This window comes from Phalacrocorax aristotelis, chromosome 6, assembly GCF_949628215.1.
Source record: "Phalacrocorax aristotelis chromosome 6, bGulAri2.1, whole genome shotgun sequence".
NCBI classification, from domain to species: Eukaryota; Metazoa; Chordata; class Aves; order Suliformes; family Phalacrocoracidae; genus Phalacrocorax; species Phalacrocorax aristotelis.
The window spans coordinates 47,409,221-47,436,406 of NC_134281.1; the positions used below are offsets into that span (position 1 = coordinate 47,409,221).

Sequence of the window (27,186 nt, forward strand, 5' to 3'; positions counted from 1 at the left end):
AACACTACATTGAGCATTTCTCTACAAGTCAGATCACTTAATTTTTCTTTTGGCCATTGATCTTTTACAACACCCACAGCTTTTTGTTTTTTCTCCAAAGATCATCATTTTACTTTGAAGTCTACTGACTGTGATGTGTCTAACCCAATCCTGTAGAGGCAAGGAACTGAATAATTACTTCATGAGTGCCATATTAAAAGCGGTCCAAAGACTGTTTAGGCTGCTCATTAAAGTCATTGGGAATTTGGCTGGGCAAGAGATCCCTGCTTTGGTCATGCAACGGGGGGGGGGGGGGGATGGAAAGTGCTCCAAAGATCAAGATTTTTTAATTATTTGTGTTGTGGTACCACAAAAGGATTTGACTAACACCCTTATGTGCTTAAAACTTAAACAATAGATGCCACACACACCAGCACCCCTGCCACCGTCCTGTGTTTGTTCCCCCCCCAAAAAAAGCAGAACAGATAATAACATTTGCCTTCAAGATCACAATTATTAGAGTTGAAATTAAAATTATGTTCAAAATAGAAGTATAGTTAGGATAAAATTTCTAAAGCTCAGTTTTGTGTAATACCCTTCACCGCCTGTTGTAGTAGCAAAAAGTAAATCCCAGGGCCTCTGAAGTTATCTGGTTTTTGAGACCGAATGAGGACTCCAATTTTTTTTTTTTTTTGTAAACTGACAAATTTGATCTTATTGCATGCTACCAAAAGAGAGTAAATGTCTTGACTCCAGACTGCAGTGTAACAAACATATAGGAACAGACAAACACATGTACATTCGCACTGGAGTAAGAAATCTGCTGGGTTGGGAGTGCTACCTTGTCAGATGAGAGGAGAAGACACTCAAAGCCACTGGCTCAAGCCTTCAACTGTCATTGGACTATGAAGGTCAAAATAGAGAGAAAAACTTTGTTTCTGTGCTTTCTTTTTCCATTGACGGAAAGAATTTTACATTTATCTTTAAGATTCAGCATTCTGAATTTGTTTCAAAATGATGTAGAATATTAAGCTTCATTTCTGTAAATATATTTCTAAAAACAGGCTGGAAATTAGTTGCTTGCATGTTGTGCTCTGCGGCTGTACTTAGAATTGGGGTGGTTCCCCTTTAAATAACCATTGAGAAGTGCCAAAATCCAGGCAGTTGTGTATCAATTAGCAGGGTGCATTTCTTAGTGTGAGCTGCTTGGAAATGCAAAATGACAAATCTGAGCATTAAGCTTTCTACCATCATTTTGCTTTCCTACCTCTAACTACAAATCAGCTTCATTGTGACTTACAGTGTAAGAAGTTGGTGCGTTTCTGCAGATCCGTGATAAGATATTTTTCTCTAGTAAGAAATGCAGTTAGACTCTGCATTCGGAATCTGTCCCTGCCAGGCCTAGATGCATTAGTATTCCACTGGCAGCTGCCTGTAGGTAGGAATATTGTTTTTGTCCATAACCAGAGGGAACAATCAGACTAAGCCGTTCCCCGGCTATAAACCAGCCAAAGTAATTGGGTTTAATTTTAATTTTTGTAATAGCTTTAAATTAATAGGAGCAGCTGCTGCCACAGTGTGTGGGTGTCCTTTTCCAGAAGGCATAGAACAAAAAAGGGAAAGAGTAAACAATAGTGTGTCTAGGACACAAAGGTTAATTCAAGAACTGAGCAATGTCTTTTCGTTATCAAAAACTCGGTGATATCTAGCACTGTGTCTCTTTTCTTTCTTTTTCTTTCCTTTTTTTTTTCTTTTATTTTTTTCTTTAATTCCCTGATAAGATCTCAATCTGATTAGGCTCCTGTGTGTAAGATGTGCTGTTGGTATCTAAACACTAACTCTCTTTCTCTATATGACTCACAAATAGATTAGCAGTGACAAAGTGCTAGGAGAGATAAAAATAGATTAGCAGTGACAGGAGTACTATTATAATTATTTTTGGAAGATACGGTTTAAATTAAGAGTTTGGGCACTTTCTGCCCTGAGAGGGTGAATTTAAACCTAGGAACTGTGGATGGTTTCTGCTGTTGTGTCAGACACCAGATAGTGAAATGTCAATACCAGATGTCCTAGAAATCAAGATTAGCCATAATAGCCAAATGCAGCCATAAAGTGATGTGTCAAAGTGGATAATAAAACAGATGCTTAGCTTCTATAATGAAGGGGAAAGGGAATGAAATATCAAAAGTGCCTTTAATACATTAACAAAGTTGTCTTCAACTTGCTTAAAAGTAGAAAGTTATTGAACCAAGGAGAACTATGTGTCATTTAAACATTAACTATCAGCAGATGAATTTCATTCATTAGCTTTTCTAAAATCCTGAGTTTCCTCCTATTGGTCTCATTTTACATGAAATTTTTATAGCATAAAGTGAGGCTTGTCCTTTATTATTTCTCCCATGCTAATTTGGAAACAAATAAAGTTCAACAACTCAGCAACATACTGTTTAAACTTGCATTACGGTTTGAGGACTGGGAGCTAGAATACATTTACCCACTGCCATATCATCTGCTTGATTTCAGATCAAATGAGGGATGTCCTATAGCACTCCAGAGTAAGGGTAAATGATAGAAATATGTTAAGATACTGGAGAACCCTATTAGGTTAGGGTACTGCATGCAGACGGCTGGTGGCATTTTTCCCCTACTGATACTTTAAAAAAAAATAATTAAAAGAATTGTTTTTTTGTCCTTCATATTTGTGGCTTAAAAATAATTTTCAGATCTTAGTAACAAGCAAGGGTCTTATTTAACAAAAAATGCTGAAGTAAATTCTTGAAGTCCTGAATGTTCAAGAACGAGGTCAATAAAAGGGGCAAATAAATTCTGATTTCAAGTCTAATTAACTGCATGACTGGCTCTTTACTTTACTTTTTCAAGAACATCTCAATTTCTTTCTGTTTCTCTTTGTAGCTCCTGAGTCTTGCTGATCAAACTCCTTAACTGTTGCTAATTGGCAAACACATACTTCTGTATGAGAGGGCTTTGTCCTGTATTTCATATTAGCAATGAAAGGCCAAAACTGATGCTCTGCAGTAGACCAGCTTCTCGGAACTATAACAATGAGACACATTACTACTGCTATGTCTGTAAATCTTATTATGTTTTCCCTCACCATGATCCTACTTTAGCTGCTCCAATCGTTAGATGAGACCTGTTTATAATGTTGTGTAATTGAATCAGTTAGAGTCTGCAGGACCATAGTGTTTTGTTGCCAAACATGACTGGTAAGTTACTTACATCAAATTACAAGGGCATGGCATGACTAGAGAATCTCCTATTTAAATAAAGCTAGAAAATCCATTTAAGAAATTAAGAAAGAGCAGAAACAAATACTGAACATCTACTATAGAACAAGTGTTTGACCCACCTCTGAAATGTTACTAATTTCTGTTGAGAAGTAACAGAATAATTGAAGTTAGGTGAAAGACATCAGGCAGACATTTGTTAGTCCTTAAACAGATACCAGTTTGATAACAATGACATAAATGTCTCTATTATAATTATTTATCATCATGTATATTCATTTTTATCTTGTCAGCACTATAAGCCAGAACTCTCAAGGAGGGCAGCAATCCAATTTGGAACAGGACCAAATATCCTTTTCTTCTTTGCTTTCTAATTTAGGACCGGGTTATTTTCCATACCTGAATTTTTTTGTTTGGGTTTTTGGCATTTTTTTCACCCCAAATATTTATCCTTTCCTCCATTCATCGGCTAGGTGTTGATATTATCGCCTGACTATTAAGGATAATAAATATATGAAGATGTCCTGAATTTCAGTAACAGTTCTGTTAATGTTGCCTTATACTGACATTCTTTTGTTAATTATGCCTCATCTCAGTGCTGGTGAATTAGGCTTGTATGAAAGGATGTAGCCACACTCCAGGTAGAGGTTTGGCTGAAGCCTGTGTAGTGGTATGAGATTGCACCAGCTCAATAGCAAAGTAGCGGATAGCTTAACTGCCTGTGGATCCTTTTCACTTCTTGGGTGTGGGTTTTTCTGGTTGTGTGATGCCCTCCCCTGCTGTGGTGACTCTGCCAGCTTGGGCACCTGGAGAGAGCTGCAGTCCCTGTCGTAACTGGTGTGCCAGCACAGTAGCTGTGCCATGCACGGGCCCCTGGCATGGAGCTTGTCTGCATGAGTGCTCTGAAATGCAGGCTCTGGGATCTGCTCACCAGCTCCTGAGCTGTTCAAGCTGTTACATTTCATTTACTTCAGGGGAAATTTGAATTTCACATAGCTTTTTTGTTCAGATTTCTTATGTCAATGTATACATATGCCTCGGTGTGTGTCTGTGTGTGTATATATATATATATATATTGTTTTTGGTTTTTTAGGCAAAGAATACCCTCTAAAAACGTGTATTACTATCGCTGCCCGGACCACAGGAAGAACTATGTCATGTCATTTGCTTTTTGCTTTGACCGAGAGGATGACACTTACCAATTTGCTTACTGCTATCCCTATACATATACTCGCCTTCAGCACTATCTTGACAATCTACAAAGGAGGAACATGGACTACTTTTGCAGAGAATTGCTAGGACGCAGTGTGGTAAGTAATAGGCATGCTTGCCAACTAGGCAGGCTTCATTATGAATGTCTACCCTTAAATGCTTATAGAGTATAATTCATCATCCCTGCTAAAGTACACACATGCACATATTTGTTTTACTGCTATCAATGACACATGAGGTAGCGTACCTGCATGGTGAAATATGGACAAATGCTAATTTAATTTCACATAAAATATTTCCTTTGTGATATGCAAGGCAATGCTAAATTCCCATGTACGATCAATTCACCTCTAAAGACATTAAAAGATGAAACTGAAACAGCTTTATTGAAGAAATGTGGTTTTTAGGGTACTCTGTCCATTTGTCTTTCTGGAAGACCTTTTCTGTTCAGAAGAAAATATGTGTCTTTGGAACTACAGTATAGTTTTACTTGGTAAAATAATGCAAAACATATACAAACTACCTATTTTAGTCTTAAAGTGTCTGCTTTGGTGATTTGAAATTAAAAGGGGTTTAGTGGTCTTAGTGTAGATCTTAGTGGCCACATGAAATTAAATTGTGACAGTTCTTGTGGTGCAGGAAGGAGGGTTAACGGCAAAGTTGAACTTCTGCTCACTTTGCTATAACCTTTCTCTGAAATGTTGCCTGTCCTGAGGATTTGGAAAGCATGACTCAGCCACTCCCATACCAACTCAGAAATCATTAGATTAATAAATAATAGCTGAAATCTTGGGTTGGTTTTTTTTCCTTTTGTGTTCTCGGCTTTATAGTGCACTTGTCCCACATTTTTAATCTTTTCTCTGAGATTAGATTTTGTCTAAACTTGTTGTGTTTGTGTCAGAAAAAAGAAAGCTGTGATTCCTATGAAGGCTGCTGATCCCAGCAGCTGGGGCCTTAAAAAGAATCCCAGCATATATTGTGAAAATCAGAATGAAATCGTATGTATAGCCTGCAGTGGAATAAATAAAAGTCTTCCAGCATTAGAGCAGCCCATTGAGATCTCTGTGGTGCCATAAAACTTGCAGGAAAAATTAACTTATGGAGAAGAGTAAAAACAGAATTAACAAAGGAAAGCATTTTTTAACCCTTTGGTCAGCTAAATTCAGTTCTGGTTCTAAAGATGACTATTACATATCCCTGAACTGATATTAATTATTAATCATTCCAATTAGAAGGACAAACAATTATAAGGGAAAGGGGTATTAAAAAAATAGAAAAGTAAAATATTCAGAGGGTAGGAGAAAGGAGCACTATTGTTTTAATGTGTGTAGCATTTTAATTATTAATCTTAGAGGACAGAGCTGTCATTAATTCTATAATGAAACCGAATTTGTTTCCTTTCACTCTGAAACTAGTGTATAAACAGTCACATTTGCATATTCATCAAACCCCTGATCTGACTGATTAAAACACTGAGATAGAAGGATTTGTCTTTATCTGCATTTTGACAGACAGGGCTATACTCTTAAATCTTGTTAACATTGTGTTACCAGTAGTTGCTAAATATTATTTTTTATATTTCAGCAAACTAAACAAACAGATGCCATTCAAAACGTGGCAGGAAATGTGCTGTGTATAAGTCCTGATTTTATATCTATATGTACACACAGAGTATGTTTTGCAGAAATTGATATGGTAACATTTTGCAGCTCACCATGCTGATCTGTTTAAAAAGCTTCTGAATCAGGCTCATGCTGTAATCTTTGTAAGTAACATTACAATCTCAGAGCATTTCTGGCTTTTCTCCACACACAACTGTCCTAGAACAGCTTGGTAATTTAATGTCTTTGCTGAGCTTGAATAGACAATTTCCATAAGTTCTCTGCGAGTTAAATATTTTAACATAGAGCTTTGTTGCTATCATACATCTTTAAATGGTGAAAAACAGGATCCTTCAGTCTTCGCTGCACAGTGCTTCATCAAAGCAGAAGCTCGCTGTACTTTAGAGAATTGCGTGCCATATAGGATAGATTTAGAGCTAAGAAAGCAAGCTCCGTCCCTGCTCTGGCCCCTTATGTAAGATAAGAGGAATCAGATTGGCATAAAGAGACCCTTAAAAGCTCTATTCCTGGCAAAGGGACGATACCCTTGGTAGCACACGGTGAAAGGCAACTTAACAATGCCGTCTGAGGACAAACTCTGAAGTCCTTATGCTGGGCACAGGACTGAGGCAGGGTAACATGTTGGGGGAAGGCTGTGGCATATCTGCTGAGCTGCCAGGTAGCCACCGATACGCTCTGGTTCATTCTAGGGGAATTTTACAGCTCCCTGCAGAAGTTTGTGATTGTGAGGATGGGAGAATGGTTTGAAACAATTTCACTTCTTCTGAATTATGAAGTTTTGAACTGTGCCTCTTGGAGACAACAGTATCTCACCACAGATCTTTGGGGCTTTTTTATTTTTCTTTGTCGTGGAACAGTAAAATGCAAGTCACAAGAAACCATGCTTAGATGATTACTCCTGAAGGCTTTCTGACTGCACATTTTGCTGCATGTAATGTTTTCTAAGCAATCTAATTTCTAATCTAATTTCATATTTTCTCTAAAGAAAGTACTATGCCTTCATTAACTCCTTAAATACTTTCATTAATTCTATGAAAATTGAAAGTGAAATATCAGTATGGGACTTGTAATTGTCATTAGGATGCAGAATGGTGAAGTGGTTCAGAGCCAAATGGCAAAGATTCCCATTGCCAGTGTGAATAGATAACTTAGCTGTTCTATTTCTGACCTTTTAATGTTTATACTTTTTACTTCAGGGAGCTATCCCAAAACCTAGATGTGCCAAATGATCTTGAAAATAGTCTCTCCTGCAAGCTAGCTATGATGGTCACCCAGATATAATTTAAACTGCCATTTTCATTCTGCCATTGTTGGCCTTAGGTAACTTCAGTCTTTCTACAGTTTGTCCCAACAGATCATAAGTTCAAAATCTGTGAGCAGTTTTTAAAACTGTGAAATTAGTTTTTTGCATATTATTGATGTGTCTGTCATCTCGGCATATATTATGCAATATTGTACAGCATAATATAATGAAAAATAATTTTTACATTTTGTGAAAATATAAGCACAGGCTCCATTTACATTTACAGTACCTATTTTATGACAATTATATGGTTTCATGTGCAGTAGCAGTTACGTGTAGCATCATAAACAATATTTCAGACTTGGCAAAATTTTCGAGTGTGTCATTATTTGAAGGTGATAGTGTAAATTAGCTGTGTGTTATTGAAGTGTATGGACAGTTGATGAGACCTGTACCTCTACAGGATTCCACTGTCACACATACTATATTAAATGCATTTTGGTGAGCCTGGCTCAGCTCCTACATCCCACTTTACAAATTGCCACTGGCCAGGCAGTATTTTCATTACTCACTCAAAAGAGAGCCAAGATTAATTGGAGACAGATACTTCCTTTCACCCCATTAGGCAATGGTGCTTCCAAATCACACTTGAGGAAAATTGCAACTGCACATACAAACCACAAGCCTCAAAGGGACTTCCACAGTACGTAGAGACTGGAATATGGAATTCTGTTAAATTAAATATTAAACATACATATTTTAAAACAAGAAGGTAATATATCTAATGTAGAGCTCTGTAAGTGAGCCAATCTCTTAAGTCAGACATGGGATACTGAGTGTAACAGATTGGAACACAAGGTGCTTTATTCTGACTGCACACCATTTTGGTACATGCTTTTAGTTTACATAAGTTACTCCTGATTTTTGCTGGTATCAGAGAGATCAGAATGAGGGCCTAAAACTCTGAAACTGCACACCAGATGTCACGTTGCTGGTTCATTCATCAAATATCCCTTATTTGTTGTCTAAATGACTGGGTACCCCAGTAAAAATAGTTGATCAGTCCTACTGATATCTACTGGTCCATTTTTAACTGCTCAGTTATGACTGTTTTAAAGCATGAAGCAAAGAAAATAGACAATTTTTCTAAGGTTAAATTTCCCATTTCTATGTTCAGCGTTAGGTTATATAATAACAGTTCTGTAAAAGAAAAGTATACTCTTTGTCTTTGAAAAAAATAGAAGTTACAGGCTTCACTGTAATGTATCATACCTTTGAAATCATGTTGCTATCAGATTCTGTGCTTTCCAATGGATCTGACTGCAACTAGGTTGAAATGTCGTCTAAATGCAATTTGTGGCAATTTACTTGTTCTGAAAAAGGCCACAGAAATAATGCTTAAAAAAAGTAAACCCAACTTCTCATTTCTCTAGGATGTGAAAGTGCACCTACATGTATGTTCAGGGAACGTTCTCTTTATTCAGTGGTGTATCTATTTACTCATATAGTACTGCTGTTCCCACAGTATTTGTAATATGGAAACCATCCCAAAACTGTACATGAGATTTTAAATGTTCCTGCAACTATTTTCTTAGCTGGGTTGGATTTCAGCAGAAGTAGAGTTGGACCTAAAAATAACACCACCAACAGTTCTTTCCAAAATAAAATATGATTTATAGTATATAATAGCACAGTATGCTACCAGGGAAATTACATAAATAGCATGAAAAATAACAGGGAACTATTCTATACCATCAGTTTTAAGGAAAATGTCTTTGATAGAATTTAAAGGAAGTTCTGGGAGATAAACTGGATTGTGGGAATCACAGAGAGGGAAAGATAGGTGAAACTACATTACTGTTGAAAGTTGCCTTCTGTCTGTAGGATATATAAAACTGTTCATGGTAAAAACAAGAAATACTTTGCTTTAAGCTGGCAGTGATATATAGTTTTAGAAAAAAAACCCCCAAACTTAAAATCATAATTTACAAATAATATTGTGCAGGGTTACTAAATGTATAAGCTGGTTATTTCTTAAATTCTAGAAAGAGCACTGTTTCATATAGTAAAATAATTTCTAGAAGGATTTGCATAAATTGTTGTTTATATGACTATGAGTAGAAAATCTTAAATTGGGAAGAAGGTTTCAAATCTTAAGTCAATTTGGCATCTCAGATTTTATAACTATCCTTGTATATTTAAAACTCCTATAAAAAATGCTTGAAACTCACAAAAAAAAAAAAAGTTTTAAGGATAAAGAATCCACTGAGTTAAGAAATCACCTGCAGAAAAACTGTTATGATCCACTTTGTAAGAAGAAAACCTCCTGAAAGCAATGACAGTAAATGAATTATATATGGTGATATTAGTCTATACAAACTGTTTTCATGTGTAGGTCCCAAGTTGCACCCTTTCATGCTATAGTTACACGGGAAAACCTTTGGAAAGTCAGTGACCTTTCTGAAGATTTCACTGGACTTTCTGTAGCTGTGTGGGTTGGCCTTTTGCTTCACAGCTCTTCCATTTCCATGTCAGGCTCTTCATCTCACCTTCACTCACACGTGTCCTTCATCGGGCTTGCCCTTTCTTTGCCTCAAAACTTACCTTCCCTTTTCCTTCCATTTAGTTTATATTTTCCTAAGCTAACTACAGGAGGAAAGTCGTGACATTTGTTTTCTGCTCTTATGTTACTTATTCTGCTTTGTTCTTTCCTATTAATTCCCCTTACCTCTTTGAGTTGTGAAGGGAAAATCCAAAATAGCTGTTAGGTCTTTTAAGTACCAGGACCGCACAAGGTAGTCATGTTCTCTTCTGTGCACTCAATATCCCCATCTCAGTGCCATTTCATGTAACTTCATATCCTGGTCTATGACCTGTCTTCCCTGTCCTTATGTCTTTTGTGCTCTCTGTTTGCTCCATCCTCTAACATGTATGCCCGCATTTCCAGAGAACCTGGCACGATATATGGTTTGTCCAGGCTTCAACCTGGAGAGGAAACATTAATGATCTAGTCAGTTGTCCTGACATGCCTGAAGTAACACCCAAGTGCAGGAATGCATTTCAGCATCTGAATCCTTGTTTCTTGGCAATGGCAAATTTCAGATAAGAGGCAGATTTTACTCATTCCTGTCCTCAGCACTTTATACTACTTGGTTGGGTGCCACACAGCTCAGTGTGATAGCTGTAATCCCAATAGGAAACAAACTTTGTCCACACAGTCAGTTCAACCCCCAGATCTGGGAAGCTGCCTTTAGTTACTGCACCCTAAGCTTCTGGGGACAGGAAGCACCTATTTTACTTTCTGTGTTTGGTGCCTTGCTCACTAGAACTCCTTGTCTGGTGCTTGGGAAATAACATAGTACAACCAATTATAACTCCATCAAAAAAGCAAGTCTGAGGTCCTGTATGTACACTAATGCAAAGCTTTTTATGATTTTAAAATCTACCTAGTTGCCTGGAAGGACATACAGATATTTTGAAGATAGCTATGGCTCTTAGAAACCAGTGAAAACCTTAGAATACATTCATTCTTCTTTCACTTCCATTTACAGAAATTTCTTTTCCCTCTTTTGTAGCACAGCATTAAGCAATAATTTCCATGTTGAGAGTGATCCTGAATGTACTTGCATGTAGGGGAAATTGTGCTATGTGGAGCTATTAGCTACATTTGCCCCATAGCACATTTACTGCGTTGACTCTGCTGGGATTTTGACTATGTTTGAGTTGGTTTCTATTTAGACCTCCTGAGTAGTGGCTGTGTAATGCATCTGTGGGGTTGGAGTTGTATTTTAATCTGTATTCTTTGACTGTAGACCCAGAAGATGGTTATCCTGGCCCATATTACCTGCAGGGCTGAGACCTTGGGATTGAAGGCTTATCTAAAAATTTTAAAGTCTGCTCAGTCTGAAGGATTTGGATTTATGCTTTTTAATTTAACCAAAGAATGAACTATTTATTGATTTAGCTTTATAATAGCTATATAATGTAAATATAATGTATTAAAATCTCTAATACCTTAGGCAAAATCTTGTTTACATGATTTGTGTAAACCAAGCATTGTGTCTCTGATCCAGCAAAATACTTAAGCATAGATTTAAACTTAAGCGTATTAAATAGACCTGTTGAAGTCACTAGCACAGTTCATGACATCAAGTTAAATGTGTGTAAAAATGCCTTTAAGCTCCAAGGTCAGAACAATCAACACTTTGCAGGATCAAGGCCTGGTGCCCTAATGTTTTGCCATTATCTTGTACTACCACTGTAACAACATGACTACATGATAGAAAATAAGAAAAAAAAATTTCTAGAATTTAAGCCCAGATTCTCAGTGTTTCCAGCCAAACCTACTTACAAAGTAAAAAGGAGTAATGATGTCTTCAGTCTTATATGAATGTAAGTGGATCTGGCTATTGTTTGACTTATATTTCAGTTCTTTTTAAATGTTTGTTTTAATAAGCTCCCAAGGGCCTGCTTGTCTCACATTTCACCTTTACCTACAGTACACTGACACCACGGAAGCTGAGAACTAAATTAGAGATCTGGTTGTAGGATATGGAAAGAATTTACTTGCCAGTCATTGATAGCCAATGGATTTGGCTAGTGATTTCATTCACTCCTTGTAGTGGTAAGAATAAAACAAATTCACAATGAGGTAGATATAGTTTCAAATAGCTCTCCAGTATTACAAAATTCCCACTGCACAAGATTTTTAAGACTTTTGTGTATAGACTATAAGCCATTTACTTCCACATTAAACATAATGTAACAAATAAAACATTCAAAAATAAACGAACAAAAACTGTTGTCACATTTAGTCAGGGTTTGAGGTTTCTGTGTACCATCCTCTACGTTCCCTTCAGATTAATATCCCCGCTTGAAATGGTATATACCTAATAGATAATACGTAAATAACTCAACAAATGAAAAGTAGTTTCCAGTTTGATTCAAGGAAGCATTTATTTGTCCGTCACTTCATTTTTGGATATTTCATCGCTTGTCCACATCAAGTTGGAGAAGCTGGTTCAGGTAATGTATTCTGCAACCCTTTTTGCTGTTCTCTATAAATATGCTTAATATCTGTGCATAAAGTGAATCCCATCATTGCTCAGCAGTCCTTTTTGTAGTGTATGAGTAAGGTGTGCACTTGAGGCCTTCTGCATAAGAGATCTATGCTAATCCTGGAGTTCTTTGTCCTTGTCATGCACATGTTCATGAGACTTTATCTCTGTGGTCCTTAAGCTTTGAAAGCTGAAAGTTCGTTCCGAAAAGTCTTCAGCTTGTATTGCAGAAAGGAATCTGTGATATATCTTTATATCACATAGGAATGAGAAAATAAGAAATAGGATTTTGATGCAGACTGTAAGATAACGTACACCAAAGAAATGTAGTTCTGGTGGCCCAAGCTGGCTAAGTGCATCCTTACTGTTGACCCCAAGTATTTGAATATACATACTTGAAGAGAAGAGCTAAGACTCATGACAACCTGATGGATTTCTAGAACATAGCTGGGAGACACTGCATGTAGCCTGTGATCCGTTCTTGATTGCGGTGTGGTTTTAGTGCCCTTTACTTTTCTGCACTGCTAGGAAAGTATTTTTGAATCCAAGAATAGTGCAATGAAGAAGGGCATCAAACTTACATGTAAGGGAGGCTAGTGCCATCCCTATTTTAACATATTGTGTTACATTCAAACATATTTTATTTTAGAAGTACCATAATAGTACCACAATAGTAGTATCATAATAGGACCAAAAAAAAGAAAGAGTGTATTTCTAGAAAATCCTAGCTCCTGCTGAAGTGCTGCTATTATCTACAAATACTGAAAGCAATATTTATCTTTGTTTTGAAGACAAAATAACATACAAATAACACAAGGAGACAGGAGCTTTTTAATGTAAAGCGGTAGGTACTTAATTGAAAATTGTTTTTATTTCACTTCTAACAAAATGTAAGGTACAGCTTAAAGCCTTTCTAATACTCTCCTTTAAAGAGATCTTACATGGCAACCAATCATATTGGTACATGAAAAGAACTGCATTCTCTGATAAAGATCCTCTTTTTCATGTTTTCAAACAGCAGCTGAGCACCATACTGTGGCAGCAGAGAACAATCTGAGAAAATGAACACAGATTGAAAAGGTCTCAGTTACATGACATTTTCAATGAAAATAATTCAGCCCTAGGCCCCCAGTTAAAAGTTTTCATTCAGAATTCCCTAGAATTGTGGACATACCTTCCTACAGAAAGTGTTTGTTTTTCTGAACTGGCTTATCTGATGTTCCAATAAATGTGTAACATGGAGGAAGACAAAGGAGAGATACCATCCATTTCAGGAATTATCATAAGTGTGCACAACAGAAAAATCAGTTTCAGAAATCATTTTTATCCCTTTTTATTTTGAATTTCACATTAATTGCATCCAATTTTGCACTTAGTCTTAATTAGTTAACTTTTAAGAGGACTGTTACTTACTCAAAATATAAAGACTTCAGGATTTTATAATACATGTATTTCTTTCCCAGTTAGATTTTCTGCATTAAGGTGGATTATAATAATGCATTAAATTCCATCATGATATTTTTAATCAGCTTCTTAGTTCATTAGTAACAGCTGCACATTGTTAAAGGTTGTGGGTTGTTGTTTTTTTTTTTATCTAAGTTGCTTAGAATTAAAATATTAACTAGTTTTCTCTATATTTATGAAAGCTGCACTGTTCTGCAGCATGGAATGAGGGAAAGTCTTATGGCTGTCATCAAGGAAAACCCAGACTTTTTCAGAACATTTGCTCTGACAACCTCCAAAATATTGCATAAATATCACTGAGTTAAGGTTCATAACATTCTTCTGACTGTAATGTCATTTTATGGGGAAGGAGACTATTGCAGAAACCTGGATCATTTAGAAGCAGTTTGTGGTAAAGACTCTAGTACTCATTTTCGGAGTTTAGCCACACTAAACAGAGCTAGTCTCTATGAAGCTTCACGCCAGCATCGAGTCGTCAAATCGCTGTCAGGACCATGGACAGTGCACGCGATTTGTGTTGTCACGGCACTCACACATTTTCACATGCAGTTTTGATAAGCCAAAATTAGAAACAACTTCTTTCAGAAGTCCTGATACACAAAATTGAAGCCCAGCTTTTGTCAGTTACACACCAAAAAGTAGTTTAATATTTCAGAAGCCAGGCCCTATTTGCAACTGCTGAGCTCTTCAAAGTCCACAGTGTTCAAGAAAATAATTAGAAATGGAGTCTGCTATTTTGCACAGTTCTTGTGATTCAGGATCTCAGGTCTGTTTTTCTTATTTGCCTCCTGAGAATGAAAAATGGTCTTTAAGGTGTTATGTCTGATGGAAAATTTATAGGAGTGTCAAAGATGACTGATTAAGTGCACTTTATAGATTAACAGATGAAGACTAAAACAGAGGTTGATGGTACTGTGTTGGAAAAATAGGACATATTTTGGCAATACAGCAAGGCACATCAAGATATGTCTTTGGCCTGGACATAGATATAAATCCAAACAATGAATATTTCAAAATCTGAAAGGTATGTGTAGGACAAGAGTAGTGTTACTGCTCCAAACAGGGTGCTCAAAAGCATTGTATCTTCTTTGTGTACAGTGAGTTGAAATGCACAATATCCATGTTGCCCGGTAGCCTGTCTTCCTCTCTAAAGCTTAAGGAAATTGTCTAGATCTTTACCATGCTCTAGGCAACCAAATTATCAACATAAAGTACTTCGGTGTCTTCTGCATAAGGACCATGTCTTTTTGTAGGAATGAATTATATTGTAGGGTCCCAGAGACCTCATAAAAGTTTGTGGGTTTGTTTTTTTTTGTTGTTGTTGTTTGGGTTTGTTGGTTGTTTTTTTTTTTAATTGTGGTGGAGTCTTTATCTTTATGAAGAATACAGACTATATATCCTCACTTACAAGATAGCAAATGGCTCAAAATGCAAACTCAGAAAAAAGAATATGTTTTAATGGTGTAGTTTTCTGCTGTTGTAATCATCCTTACAAGATACTGTGGCAGCACCAGATTTGTCTTCAGCTCCAGCTGATTTTGAAATCCTTCAGAGCTTTAGGAATAAAACTGCACATATCCTCTAGATTTCTTTTATAGAAATAGATAAGATTTTGTAACAGCAAATAACACTGCAGAGCTGAACAAAATGTTCCTCCCATAAATAAGACTTGGATGCACTCAGACCAAATAACATTGTAGACTCATATTACACAGGCTCAGAGAAAGACAAAGAAAAGTGTATTATATTCCTCATGGTCAAATAGAATTCCTACATGCCCATCTTGCCTGAAATTCCCATTATCCATGGCAACCAATAAAAGTGACACACAGCAACAGGTAACGTCTAATTTAGTACTGACAAAGAGGTGGGGTGCATTGATCTTTTTGGCAGAAAATGTCATCCTTTTCCTTCACTATAACTCAGATTTTCTCATTACTGGGCACAGATGGCAAAACATAATTTTATTAAGTATAACCATTTGTTTTGCAGTTCATCAGTTAAATTCAAAAGAGTATAGAGACTAGTTTATGCTGGCCATTAACAGAAACAAGTTAGTAGCTAGAGCTATACTACAAATGGCTATAGATGTTGCATACAATGCTTCAAAATCATTTGTTGCTATGACAATAATGAAGTAGAATGTGGTCTCTGAAATCTCAGATTTTTCATCTTCCCAGAGAAATACAGGTAAATACAAATTCTTTTAGAGAGCTGGACTTCCTTTAAAACTACAATGAATTTGTGTATGTATGTATGTTACAAAGTAAGCAAGCCACTCTCTGCTCATTAGAAAGTTAAATCATGAAAAAGGAAAATGATTGGATTGTGAAGCTCCTGGACAACCTACCAACCATCTCCAAAATCTCTAGTATCAGCCAAGCACACTTTTGGTAGAACTGAATGAGGACTGCATGTCAAAATCCTTTCCTGATCTCATGTATCTTTCCTTTACCTAATAAGAAGTGCACCTGTGTTCATTTTTTATCATCTGGAGAACAAATAAGTTTCTGGAAATTATTTCTACCCTATTTTCATGTATTTCCAAATAATGGCACAAATTTCCTGACATGCTGCGTCTGAAAACTTACTCTGAAAGGAAGGAAGTTCTCTCCTGCAACTGGTGACCACAGAATAGTTGCTCCATAATCCCTTTTCCTAAATAACCTAGGGGAGTGAACGTTTTTTATGTCTATATATTTTTAAAAATGCCGATGAGGCCTCTCCTCTCTCATACTGTCACAAATTATTAACTTTACCTGCAGTAATGATGAATCACAACCAGAGGTTTACAAAGATTATGGGTTGGTGGTGATTAATAGCTATAAACAACTAGCTCACAAAAGATACCCTTTTTCATTAGTTTCAGGAGCTGCTGAATGTAATTTGAAATCTGCTCCATGTGCTAGGATGTAGGATAGCCTCTACTCTGACAGGAGTATACCATATATAAGTTTTGGAAAACACCAGAGAGGTGTCTTTAACAGAATAGGGAGCCCATGTGCACAGACAATTCAGAACATTGGGCTTCTCTGGGAATTGTTATTACATAGAAATTTACTAGAAATAACAAAAGTGTTTGGAGTTTGAAAAATTTCTTTCTTTGATTAAAAATATTCCGCAACGATCATAGTCTACTGCATAAAAGTAATGTGTTATGATAGCAAAGCTCTGGAACTGATCACATGTCATCAGATCTCCCTGACCATACTTAACTTACCAGTATACCACTGGTAGCAGATGTATTTCAACAATGATCATGGATAGAATTTCTTACAGCAGCTTCATACTATGTTGTATAAGCTGGGAATACCCATCTGCACCCCTATTTGCAGCCAACATGAACATGAAATTTTACAGCTTTTGTTCCAGGGACAGTCTGAGTTAAATCTCTTTAGGAGACACCTTCACCATGTCACAGCTGAGTAACTGATTATATGTTGTTTACTCGAATCATCCTGAATGCCAAAAGAGTAAAACAATTCTCACGTTAATAAATAACATATAGCCAAGATTTCTTCTTTTCAGGTGTCCATTGTATTTCTTTCTCTCATTCTAGCACAGAAGAAAATTATTTTATGCCAATCTTCTTTTGCATCTTAACGCATTACATGTGGATGTATTCTGATTTCAGAAGGTCGTATTCATTACAAGTCTAAACATGCTACCTAACAATAAACTGGAATCTACTAGAATGGCATGAATTTCTGTAAGGGAAAATATGTTATGTGATAATTTTCACATTTCCGATCTTCCAAACAGTACTATTTAAAATATTTTTTGTTGCTAATTTTGGAAAACCTCTCCTTTCATTTCTTTTTTCTTCTTTTTTTTTTTTTTTTTTTAAATCCATAGAGCATCTGGAAGTACCACAGTCAAGTACCACAGTATTTCATAATATTGCATTCAATTTCTATAAAATTTGTCAAAGCTCTTTTCACTATTATCAAAACTGTCTCCATTTTTTCTTTCATTTCTCTTGACACCTACACTGAAGCATTGGTTATAAGTCTCATTACTCACTCTCCATCAAAGTTACCTTCTTTCTGAGTATAATGTCTATTACAGAGGCAGTGGTGCAAGAAGATCTGATATCTGACCTCTCCTGTGCTGTGTTTCATTACAGCAAAGGTTCTCCTAGATTACATCCAAAATGTTTTCTCAAAATTGTTTCAGGATTAAACAAGTTATTAAATCATCTGTGTCTTTTTCTAAGCTTCATGCTACTTTTGAGAATATAATTAACATCTTTACTGTCACAGAACTAAATTGTTCAGGTATCATCTTGATTTATTGTCTCATTACGTGATTTCAACACAGGTCTCTACTCTTAACAATATCAAAAAACCAAAAGAAAGACAGACACGAACTGCTTCAGTAGCACCTTGTAGATACATTCTGACTACCTGTTGGGTAAATCGGTGTGGGACCTACTGGAATATTTCACATGCATTACATTGTTCAGATTGGCTTCTGTTCTGATTTCTTTAGATAGAACAGTTCCGATGTAGTTTCTTCTTCAGCAGACTAAGCATTCATTTGTTTGAAATTGGGAGTTTCTCACAGCAGCACGCATACAGAGGCAACTATGCATAAGAAATATTAAGGTTATGTACAAAGAAATGCCTATCTCCTGTAAAATCACCCTGCACCTTCCTGCACCTTGGGTTCATATAATTTAATATGGTAGAGGAAACAGGAGCTCCAGAGCCATGGCCAGGAGTAAAAGCAGGGAAAAACTGGACATAAGTCTTTGAGAAAAATAGATGAGGTCATCCCATTACCATAAGATACATGTAGATGTTTCCAGGAGCTGTTTGTCTTTCAGTGTCACAGATGAGCCCATGATGACATACAGCCTTTGTGCTTACTTAACATTCAGAAGACACTTGTGACAAATAGGGTCATGTAATGATGATGCTTACAAGATTTGGGAATATGTATTGCTACCATTACTTCAGAGGTCAGTCTTAGCTTTTTGAACTTCAAATTAGGGTCCAAACATATTCAATCCCACTGTAACTTTTGTGAAAATGTCTGTGATGAATGAAGGATATGCAGAACTCTTTGGTTTTGTTCCCCATGTATTGGTAATGTTGGAGCTAAGGCTATTCCTTTTCTTTATAGATAATGAATGATTGTGAAATACAAAAGCCTTAGAGCAACTGTTGCATATCAAAGAACTTGAATGTGACCATGTTTGTGTTAAACAGGATTGAAATATGCAATACTTACCTCGACTCTGAGACTAGAGGCTAACGTGGGTCAATGATAGTTCATGACAAGAGTTTCAAAGCCAATTTTTAATATTTTAATGTCTATAGCTGTCTGCAAGTGAGCCAAGGAATGCACTCAGGAGTGTCTTAATTCTTCTTGAAGTCATCTGCAAGTTTCTACCACACTCAGTGAACTTTCACAAGAAAGGTGATGCTTGAGAACCTCTAAAATTTATATATAGTGTTACATTTCCAGAATGGATATCTAGCCCCTAATAATTTGCCATTTATTAATCTAAGACATCTATTTTGGGTTGAACTAGATGACCTCTAAAGGTGCCTTCCAATCTAAACCATTCTATGATTTTAATATATCCCAAAATAAAATTATTTTCCTCATCATGATCTGTATTGAAGACCTCCCTTGGAAGAAATGAAACAGTAAAGATCAACTGTTGGAATCCAGGGATACTAGAAAAGCGGAATGTTTTGTAGTCACATAATCCAATTATCTAATGAAAATTTGCTTATATGTAGCTACTATTGTTAAATTTCTGTGCTCTTTGCAAGCGCCAAGATGTTCTGGAAAGAGAAGTGTACGAGTTTGGTTTCGTCCATCAGAGACAGAATAATGTTCAATCATGATGTTAATCACAGCACAACAGTTTCTACCAGAATGACTCTATAGAGGATTCATTCTCCCATCTATGCAGGTGCATAAAGAATTCTTTTAATGGGTGGTGCATATACTCTTGTAAAAGAATTGACTCCTTTGTATTAAAATCACATGCCTGGGATTTTAACATGAAAACTGAAAAATCCCACTGTGCAAAACTGACTTAATCTCAATTTCCCTCTCACCCTTTTACAATGTCAAGATGCCTGAGTGCTCAAGTGACTGAATAAGTACTAAATATTTAATGCATGGAGGTTACATTAACTGAGTCTTTGATCTGAAACTTCTTAAAAACATCTTAAAAGCCCTTCAAAAACAGGTTAGTATTTCATTACAGTCACTTAAAAATAGATTTATTTTATCAAAACATCCTGTCAGAAACCCCAAAGCTGTGATAAATAACCTACAGCATTTTAACTAAAGAATCTCCTAATAATAGTTTCTTAGTGTATCAACAAATTGCCTGTTGAGGGTAAGAAATAGCAGCTGGCCCTGTCACCTCCATCTAGAACTTGCATGTATGTGGTTTCTCTGCTGAGAGTTTGACCAGGTATATACATTAGATTCCACAGTGGGATTCTGCATGCTTGATGCTATTCAAACAGAATGTCTCTCATTTAATTCTGAGATTAAATTAACTTTTTTTCTTCATGGAATAAATTTAGTAGGGCAATTTAGTTTTGTACAGATGTTTTTAATACAGTAATATTTACAGGAATTTGGGCAACATGAACAATGGGATATATAAATAATTAATACAATCCTTGGAAAATCCTGCTTGTTTTTAATCTGTACAGCATAATTTGAGAGCATCTCTGGCTGTGTCAAGACTCTGTCCTTTGGTTATTTTTTTATTTCAAGGGCAACAGACTGCAGTATGATATTGTGTGAGTATCTGCTAGATGTGTAGAAGACAGAAGCATACGCAGAGGCAGGTTTCTATATGATGAATTTCTACTGCATCCAGCAGACCTTTCATGAGAGAACGTGGCCCACCCAAAGCTATCCTTCCCCCTTGTTGTAGATTTCCTTCTCACAGGCTGTGTAAACCTCTGGATTCCACTCTGAAATTCCCACTGCTCTTTTCCAAACACAACATTCTGTGTCCTAACACACAGCTTTGTATCGTAAATGATTATTCACAAACCACCTGGTCACTCTGGTGCTGAATTTTGAAATGTAGTTCTGAGCTCATGCCTGTCATTTCTACTTCTTAATTCATACCTGCTTAACCAGTGGAAAGGAAGCTGAAAAGATCAGTGTAGGAAATGGCCTCTTTCTGTCTCCGCAGGAATTAGTAGATTAAAGCAAAATGTTGAATGTATTCTAGGATAATAAAGGAAATAAACACTAGATTCTGAGCTCACTCATATGTAGTTATTTGCTGTTACTTTCTCAAAGTAAAAGTTAAGGATTTCTTCTTGAGTCTCCCACATTGCTGGTGAAAGGCACATGGCTAAACCCTCATGAACCACTTTGAAAATATATTCCTTGTTTCTTAAGGGAAATGCGCCTTTGTCAGTGTATAGCTTGTGTAGAAGATATTTTGCATATAAAAACCACGTGTAGATTGAATCCTGTTATATAAAGCAAAGCTGGTTTTCTATGGAGTTCTTTTGTAGTACCAACATTAAAAGGGTTGTTATAAATAAAAGTGGAATATAATTATAAATGCCCTTCTGAGGAAAAAAAAAATCCTTGATTACCTTTGAATTCTTTTGCCCTTTAAAAAGGTTATATTTAACTGGTTCAGTTTCTTACTTGATGTTTCAGTTCCCAAGGGAAATCAACCTCCAGTACGAACTGTTTCAATTGGGTTACATGACTTTACTGTGTGTCTTGCATTTGTTAACAGGCAGGTTACGTAACGCTGCAGGCTGGACGCGCGCTGCTCGGTCTGCAGCTGCCGTTGGTACGCCGGTGCTCGTGGGGTGACCAGGCAAGTCGGAGGGGGCGTTCAAAAGTTCTGCTGAAATTAACCCCTCCTGATAATAGTATAAACTGCTTGGAAGTAGAGACTTCAGGAGCAGTGTGAGGCTATAAATCTTAAACTATAAAAATATGTTTAATATTTTTATGTGCTACTTATCATCCATGGGGGTTTTTCTTAATGACCAAAAAGAAGTGGTCAAATTCTGCCCTTATTCCCAATGGCATATAATCTGTGGAAGTGCTGTTGACTGGAACAGAATTTCCTTGAGTTACCAGTATTATAACTGAGAGGGTAATTGGAGCATGTGTGCGCTGCCTCACTGAAATGCAAGAGGCTGAATTCTAGGGAGATATTTTATATTTCTAGGTAGTTTGGTGTTGAACAGTTTTAGATTCATTATTCTTATATTTCCATCAAGTAATGCTTTCCTGGTAGAGGAGGAGATGAAAGGACCTTTTCAAAAAATATCAATAACAAAAAAGAAAGGAAAGAAAAAGGGGTTTCATCCAGTTTTTTTTTAGTCACTGATCAATAGCCCCACGAGAGTCTTGTGTTTAGAGAAGAAAGGCAAGCAAGCAAGAATCTTAACTAACTAGCAGGAAGTTGATTTGTAGCATGCTGGTGTTCAGACAACTGATAAGAGAGGAGGAAACGTTTCTGCTGAGAATCAGCAAAGCAGGAACATGCTTTACCACTTTGCCTATTTCATTTCACAAGTCCAACATACTGCACATAGGCTCTGGAGATAAATTTAGATGTGTTTTGTTAATTGTGTGGCATAAAATTTGGAATGGGATGGGCAATGAGATATGGCAAATGATACTTTGATTCAATATATAATAACGTTCGTATTCGAGATGCTACATTTGTGGCAGAAATAAGAGTAAATTGTATAGATTGGCAAAAACCTGTACATCCCTTGTGCTGTAAGGTGGTACACTGAAAGTATCCACCAGTCATTGTTTTGGCAGCTAATTACTTGCAGTAGGTGGTGATATATATGGTATCATCATTTTTGCATATATAAATTCAGAGAGCTCAGTTAAAACTTGTTGTGTTTCATTGTTGTACAGTCTATGTAAGTGAAAAAGGACCTAGGCTAAGACAACGTGCTTGTATTTCAGAGCTGGAGAAAACTTTAGGGTCTTGTTTCTGTGTTGAATAGATTTTTTAATTTTCTTTTTTATTTATTAAAAATGCATATTTGACCCAGAATGATTCCTAGAGGTTTTTGGAGCACTGCTGAGTAAGCCAAACTACCTATATATTTCTTTAGTCACCAGTGCTCTTGGCAGGCACTGTTATTTTTGCAGTCACTTACTGACTGCATCTCTTTAAATCAAGCTTTTGTGCTTCCTTTAAGCATTAGGTTAAAAAAAAAAAATAAAACAATTACTTTATATTTCAATATCTAATAAAAGAACATTATTTTAAAGAAAAAAAACCACTCCTGGACACTTTTTTCTGCTCCTCCCCACCTCCTCCAAGTTTATTCATTTTACTCACTGTGAGCATGTCTTGCCTCGCCTTTAGGCTGAATAAATTTCTGTACCACATCTTCTATGTGAAACCCATACAGTGATGGATTTATGTTGCACTAACTCTTTCAAAGTATTTTTTTAAGTATTAGTATAATTTGTTTGCATGACTCTTTCTGTAAATTAAGTTTATTTAAAGTTGTCTAAGAGCCAGAAATAAATCCCTCTCTACCTTATCCATTCTGGTTTACCATGTGCCGGAAGTTATTCCACATTCAGTGTTAGTAGTTAGACAGTGAAGTTAGACTTCTAAGAGAGTCAGGAATTTCAAATTATATTTGCAGTTTTGGAGCTGTGGGTATTTTTAGCAAAACACTGGCATGCATTGCAGGACTTTTCCTGTGGTTCTGTTAATATTTGCACAGGAAGTTTGAATTAGAATGGTGAAATATTCACTCTGATGCATAATGGTGTGTTCCCCTTCATAGCCACACCCTTCACAGTTGGATTTTTTTGCTCATGCTATTTTGCATATGACTATCATGCAATAAATTGATTTTCCTGTCTCCTCTTCCTATCTTCTTAAGCCTTCATATTCCTGCAGAGTTCATTCTGCTCTTCCTTGCTTGTCCTGTGTATAATTTCTTTGTCATGACCAACTTCAGTTATGACACATTTCATAATTCTTAGCTAAACGATTGTTACATTTTAAAATGTGATTGCTCAATACTCTGTCTTCGGGTAAGCTATTGATTACTCTTCTCCTTTAGGGAAATTGCTTTAGCTTTTTAGCTTCTGAACAATTTTTTTTAATTCAACAAACTGTAGTAACAACTATCTTTGTCCAAGAAACTTTTCAACACTTAAAACACTGGCCTGTAATCTTTTATGCAGGAAAAAGGTTTATTAAAATATGATAAGACTGTTATCACAAAATCTTAGTTGAGAACTAGCTTCAGTCTTAGTTTCTTGTATGTGTCATCTCTATATGGCTTATGTTCTGGATTGTATTTGATTGTGTAACTTGCTTAGCTAACTAGGAAAGAATGGAAATCTGCCTTGAGAAAAATGTTCCCCTGCCTCACTTTTTGCATAGTTATTTTAATCAATATCAGAATAGTAAAGATTCAGTGTGAACAAGGATTTCTTAGTTTCCATCTGTCTGTAAAGACACTTCCTTGTCTAGGTTCAGTAAGTGCCCTGAAGGTCTGCAGCAGCATCCAGGCTCTGCTGCCTTTAACTTCTCCCCCAGCTCTTTCTGCTATGTCAGCCAAAGAGTTTACAATTTACCCTTCCGACTATTCAGCATCACCCTAAATCTATGTTGCCCACTTATTCCCTACTTTGATTTGCTGTCTTAGCAGACCATGTACCTTGATATGCAAATTGCTGCTTTGGTTTTCATCAAGCGTTTGCTATTTGGAAGCAGATTTCTGTCATTTATTTCAGAAGGAACTAGCATGATTTGCTTTTGTTCTACTTCACTTAAAATTGTTTGATGTCATAACTGTCATTCAGGGCACTAGCTTGGGAACAGGAGCTTTTAACCATTTTTTATTCTTCATCATCTTCATTAATATTGGTCTAACATTCAACCTGTAACCAGAGTAATAGTATGTATACTCTGTGGTTTTAATGCTCTTTGCATCAATGTTAACTTTGTGTGTGTGTGTGCACAAGATTCCCTAAACCTCCTAATGCAAAATAATTTTATTGATGGGCATATGGGAGTTAAACTTTCTTTCCCTTACAGTTTTCATTAGAGAGAGGCTTACTGGTACCATGGCAGAATGCTCAAATAAGCATTTTAATGTTGAATAAAGGTCAACACACTGGAATTTGAAACCATTAATCCTTTTGCTCTTAAAGCAGGCAGAACTTTTACAGACTAAATAATGCATTAAATAGTAGACTTTTAAAGTTCTGAACAGGAGAAACATACCTTCAAATTATCAGTTTAGATTTCTAGAACTCTTAATCTTCTATTGTTTTAAGCAAAATGAGTTTGGGTGGGGTTTTTTTTTTGGGGGGGGGGTGGCAGGGGAGGGGAGAGAGAAGGTTTTTTAATATTTTATTGTTTTCCATTGCTTTGTTGGGAAAGGATATTTCTGAGTTCATAGAGCTATGGAAAAAAAGTGCCCAGTGTATAAAAAGATCATGTGTAGTGGAGACAATGCCGGTACTTTCAGGCTGCAATATTTATATCAGTCTAGGGGGGTAGAGGCCCTCCCATTCAGAGGAAAAGAAGTTCAAGCTCACTTCAAATTAATTTCTGGGCTTTGAACAGTTGCGGCAGCCCTTTAGGACACCACAGACTGTTAAATTAAACCTGTATTGCCTTGTGTTGAACTTTTAACCTATGTATGACTGAAGCCTGTCTTTTGGGAAGGCATCCAGTCTTGATTTCAAGGCATCAGGAAACAGAGTATCTACTGCTTCCTTTGGCAATTTGTTCCAGTGTCTGATTACTCTCACAGTTAAAAACATGAATCTAATTTTTGAGTTAAATTAATCTTGTATTATATATTTATTTGTTTTCCTCTGGAAGCTAATTTTTCACTACGAGATTAAGAAATTATTTCTTTTGATGGGGGGCAGGGAGAGAAAGTTACTGGTAATGCAACAGACTGTAGTACTTGATTCTCACTTGAAAATATTTTATTCAGCCCTCAAGTATTTTCTGTGGCTTCTTGCTGCATCTATTTCAATTACTGAACATTTTTAAAAGTATGGGTTCTAGAATTCCATATTTTTTTTTCAGCTTTACAAATACTATATTTGGAAAAATGAGGTATTTAATCTTATTGACTGCTTCCTGAAGAGCACGTACAAGGATCTCGTTGCTGGGACGTTTCATTAGGGTTTATGGAATCACAGGAGTAGGAAGAACCTTTGAGTAATCTTGATCACCCTTGATGCATGGCAGGATCAGCACTTATTCTAGATAGATTTCTGTGTTATTTCTGACAGCTTTTTCCAAGAGTATTCCAGAACTTCCACAGGCAATCTGTCTTCTCTACACTTTACTACTTTTTACTACTTGACAGGTTTTTTTTCCTGAAATCTAGTCTCAATCTCCCTGGCTGCTCTTTAAGTCACAGAATCACAGAATGGTAGGGGTTGGAAGGGACCCCTGGAGATCATCTTGTCCAACCCCCCTGCTTGAGCAGGCACACCCAGAGCAGGGGGCACAGGAACGCGTCCAGGCAGATTTTGAATGTCTCCAGGGAAGGGACTCCACAGCCTCCCTGGGCAGCCTGTGCCACTGCTCTGGCACCCGCACAGGAAAGAAGTTTTTTCTCATATTCAGGCATAACTTCCTGTGTTCCAACTTGTGCCCATTGCCCCTTGGCCTGTCACTGGGCACCACTGAAAAGAGTCTGGTCCCATCCTCTTGACACCCACCCTTCAGATATTTACAGGTATTTATAAGATCCCCCCTCAGTCTTTTCCAGGCTGAACAAACCCAAGTCTCTCAGCCTTTCCTCCTAAGGGAGATGTTCCAGTCCCCTGATGATCTTTGTAGCTCTCCACTGGACTTAGTCAAGCAGTTCCCTGTCCTTCTTGAACTGGGAAGCCCAAAACTGGACACAGTGATCCAAATGTGGTCTCACCAGGACTGAGCAGAGGGGGACAATAACCTCTCTCAATCTGCTGGCCACACTCCTTTTAATGCATCCCAGGATACTGTTGGTGGTCTTGGCCACAAGGGCATGTTGCTGGCTCAGGGTCACCTTGCTGTCAACCATCACTCCCAGGTCTTCAGCAGAGGCACTTTCTAGTAGTTCAGCCCCCGGCTTGTACTGGTGCCTGGGGTTGTTCCTCCCCAGGTGCAGGGTCTTACACTTGCTTTTGTTGAATTTCATGAGGTTCCCCTGGGCCCAGCACTCCAGCCTGTCCAGGTCTCGCTGGATGGCAGCACAGCCTTCCAGTATAGTATCAGCCACTCCTCCCAGCTTTGGTATCACCAGCGAACTTGCTGAGGTTACACTCTATCCCATCATCCAGGTCATTGATGAGTGTGTTCAACAGGACTGGACCCAGCACAGATCCCTGGG

General features: G+C 37.0%; 1 protein-coding gene across 1 annotated transcript in view; it reads left to right on the forward strand.

Moving 5' to 3' along the window:
* Positions 1-27,186, forward strand: part of AGBL4 (AGBL carboxypeptidase 4) — a 991,536-nt gene that overhangs the window by 397,847 nt on the left and 566,503 nt on the right. Inside the window, exon 5 of the mRNA XM_075097666.1 lies at positions 4,321-4,537. Coding sequence (XP_074953767.1) covers positions 4,321-4,537 — 217 coding nt within the window. The remainder of the gene's footprint in view (positions 1-4,320; positions 4,538-27,186) is intronic.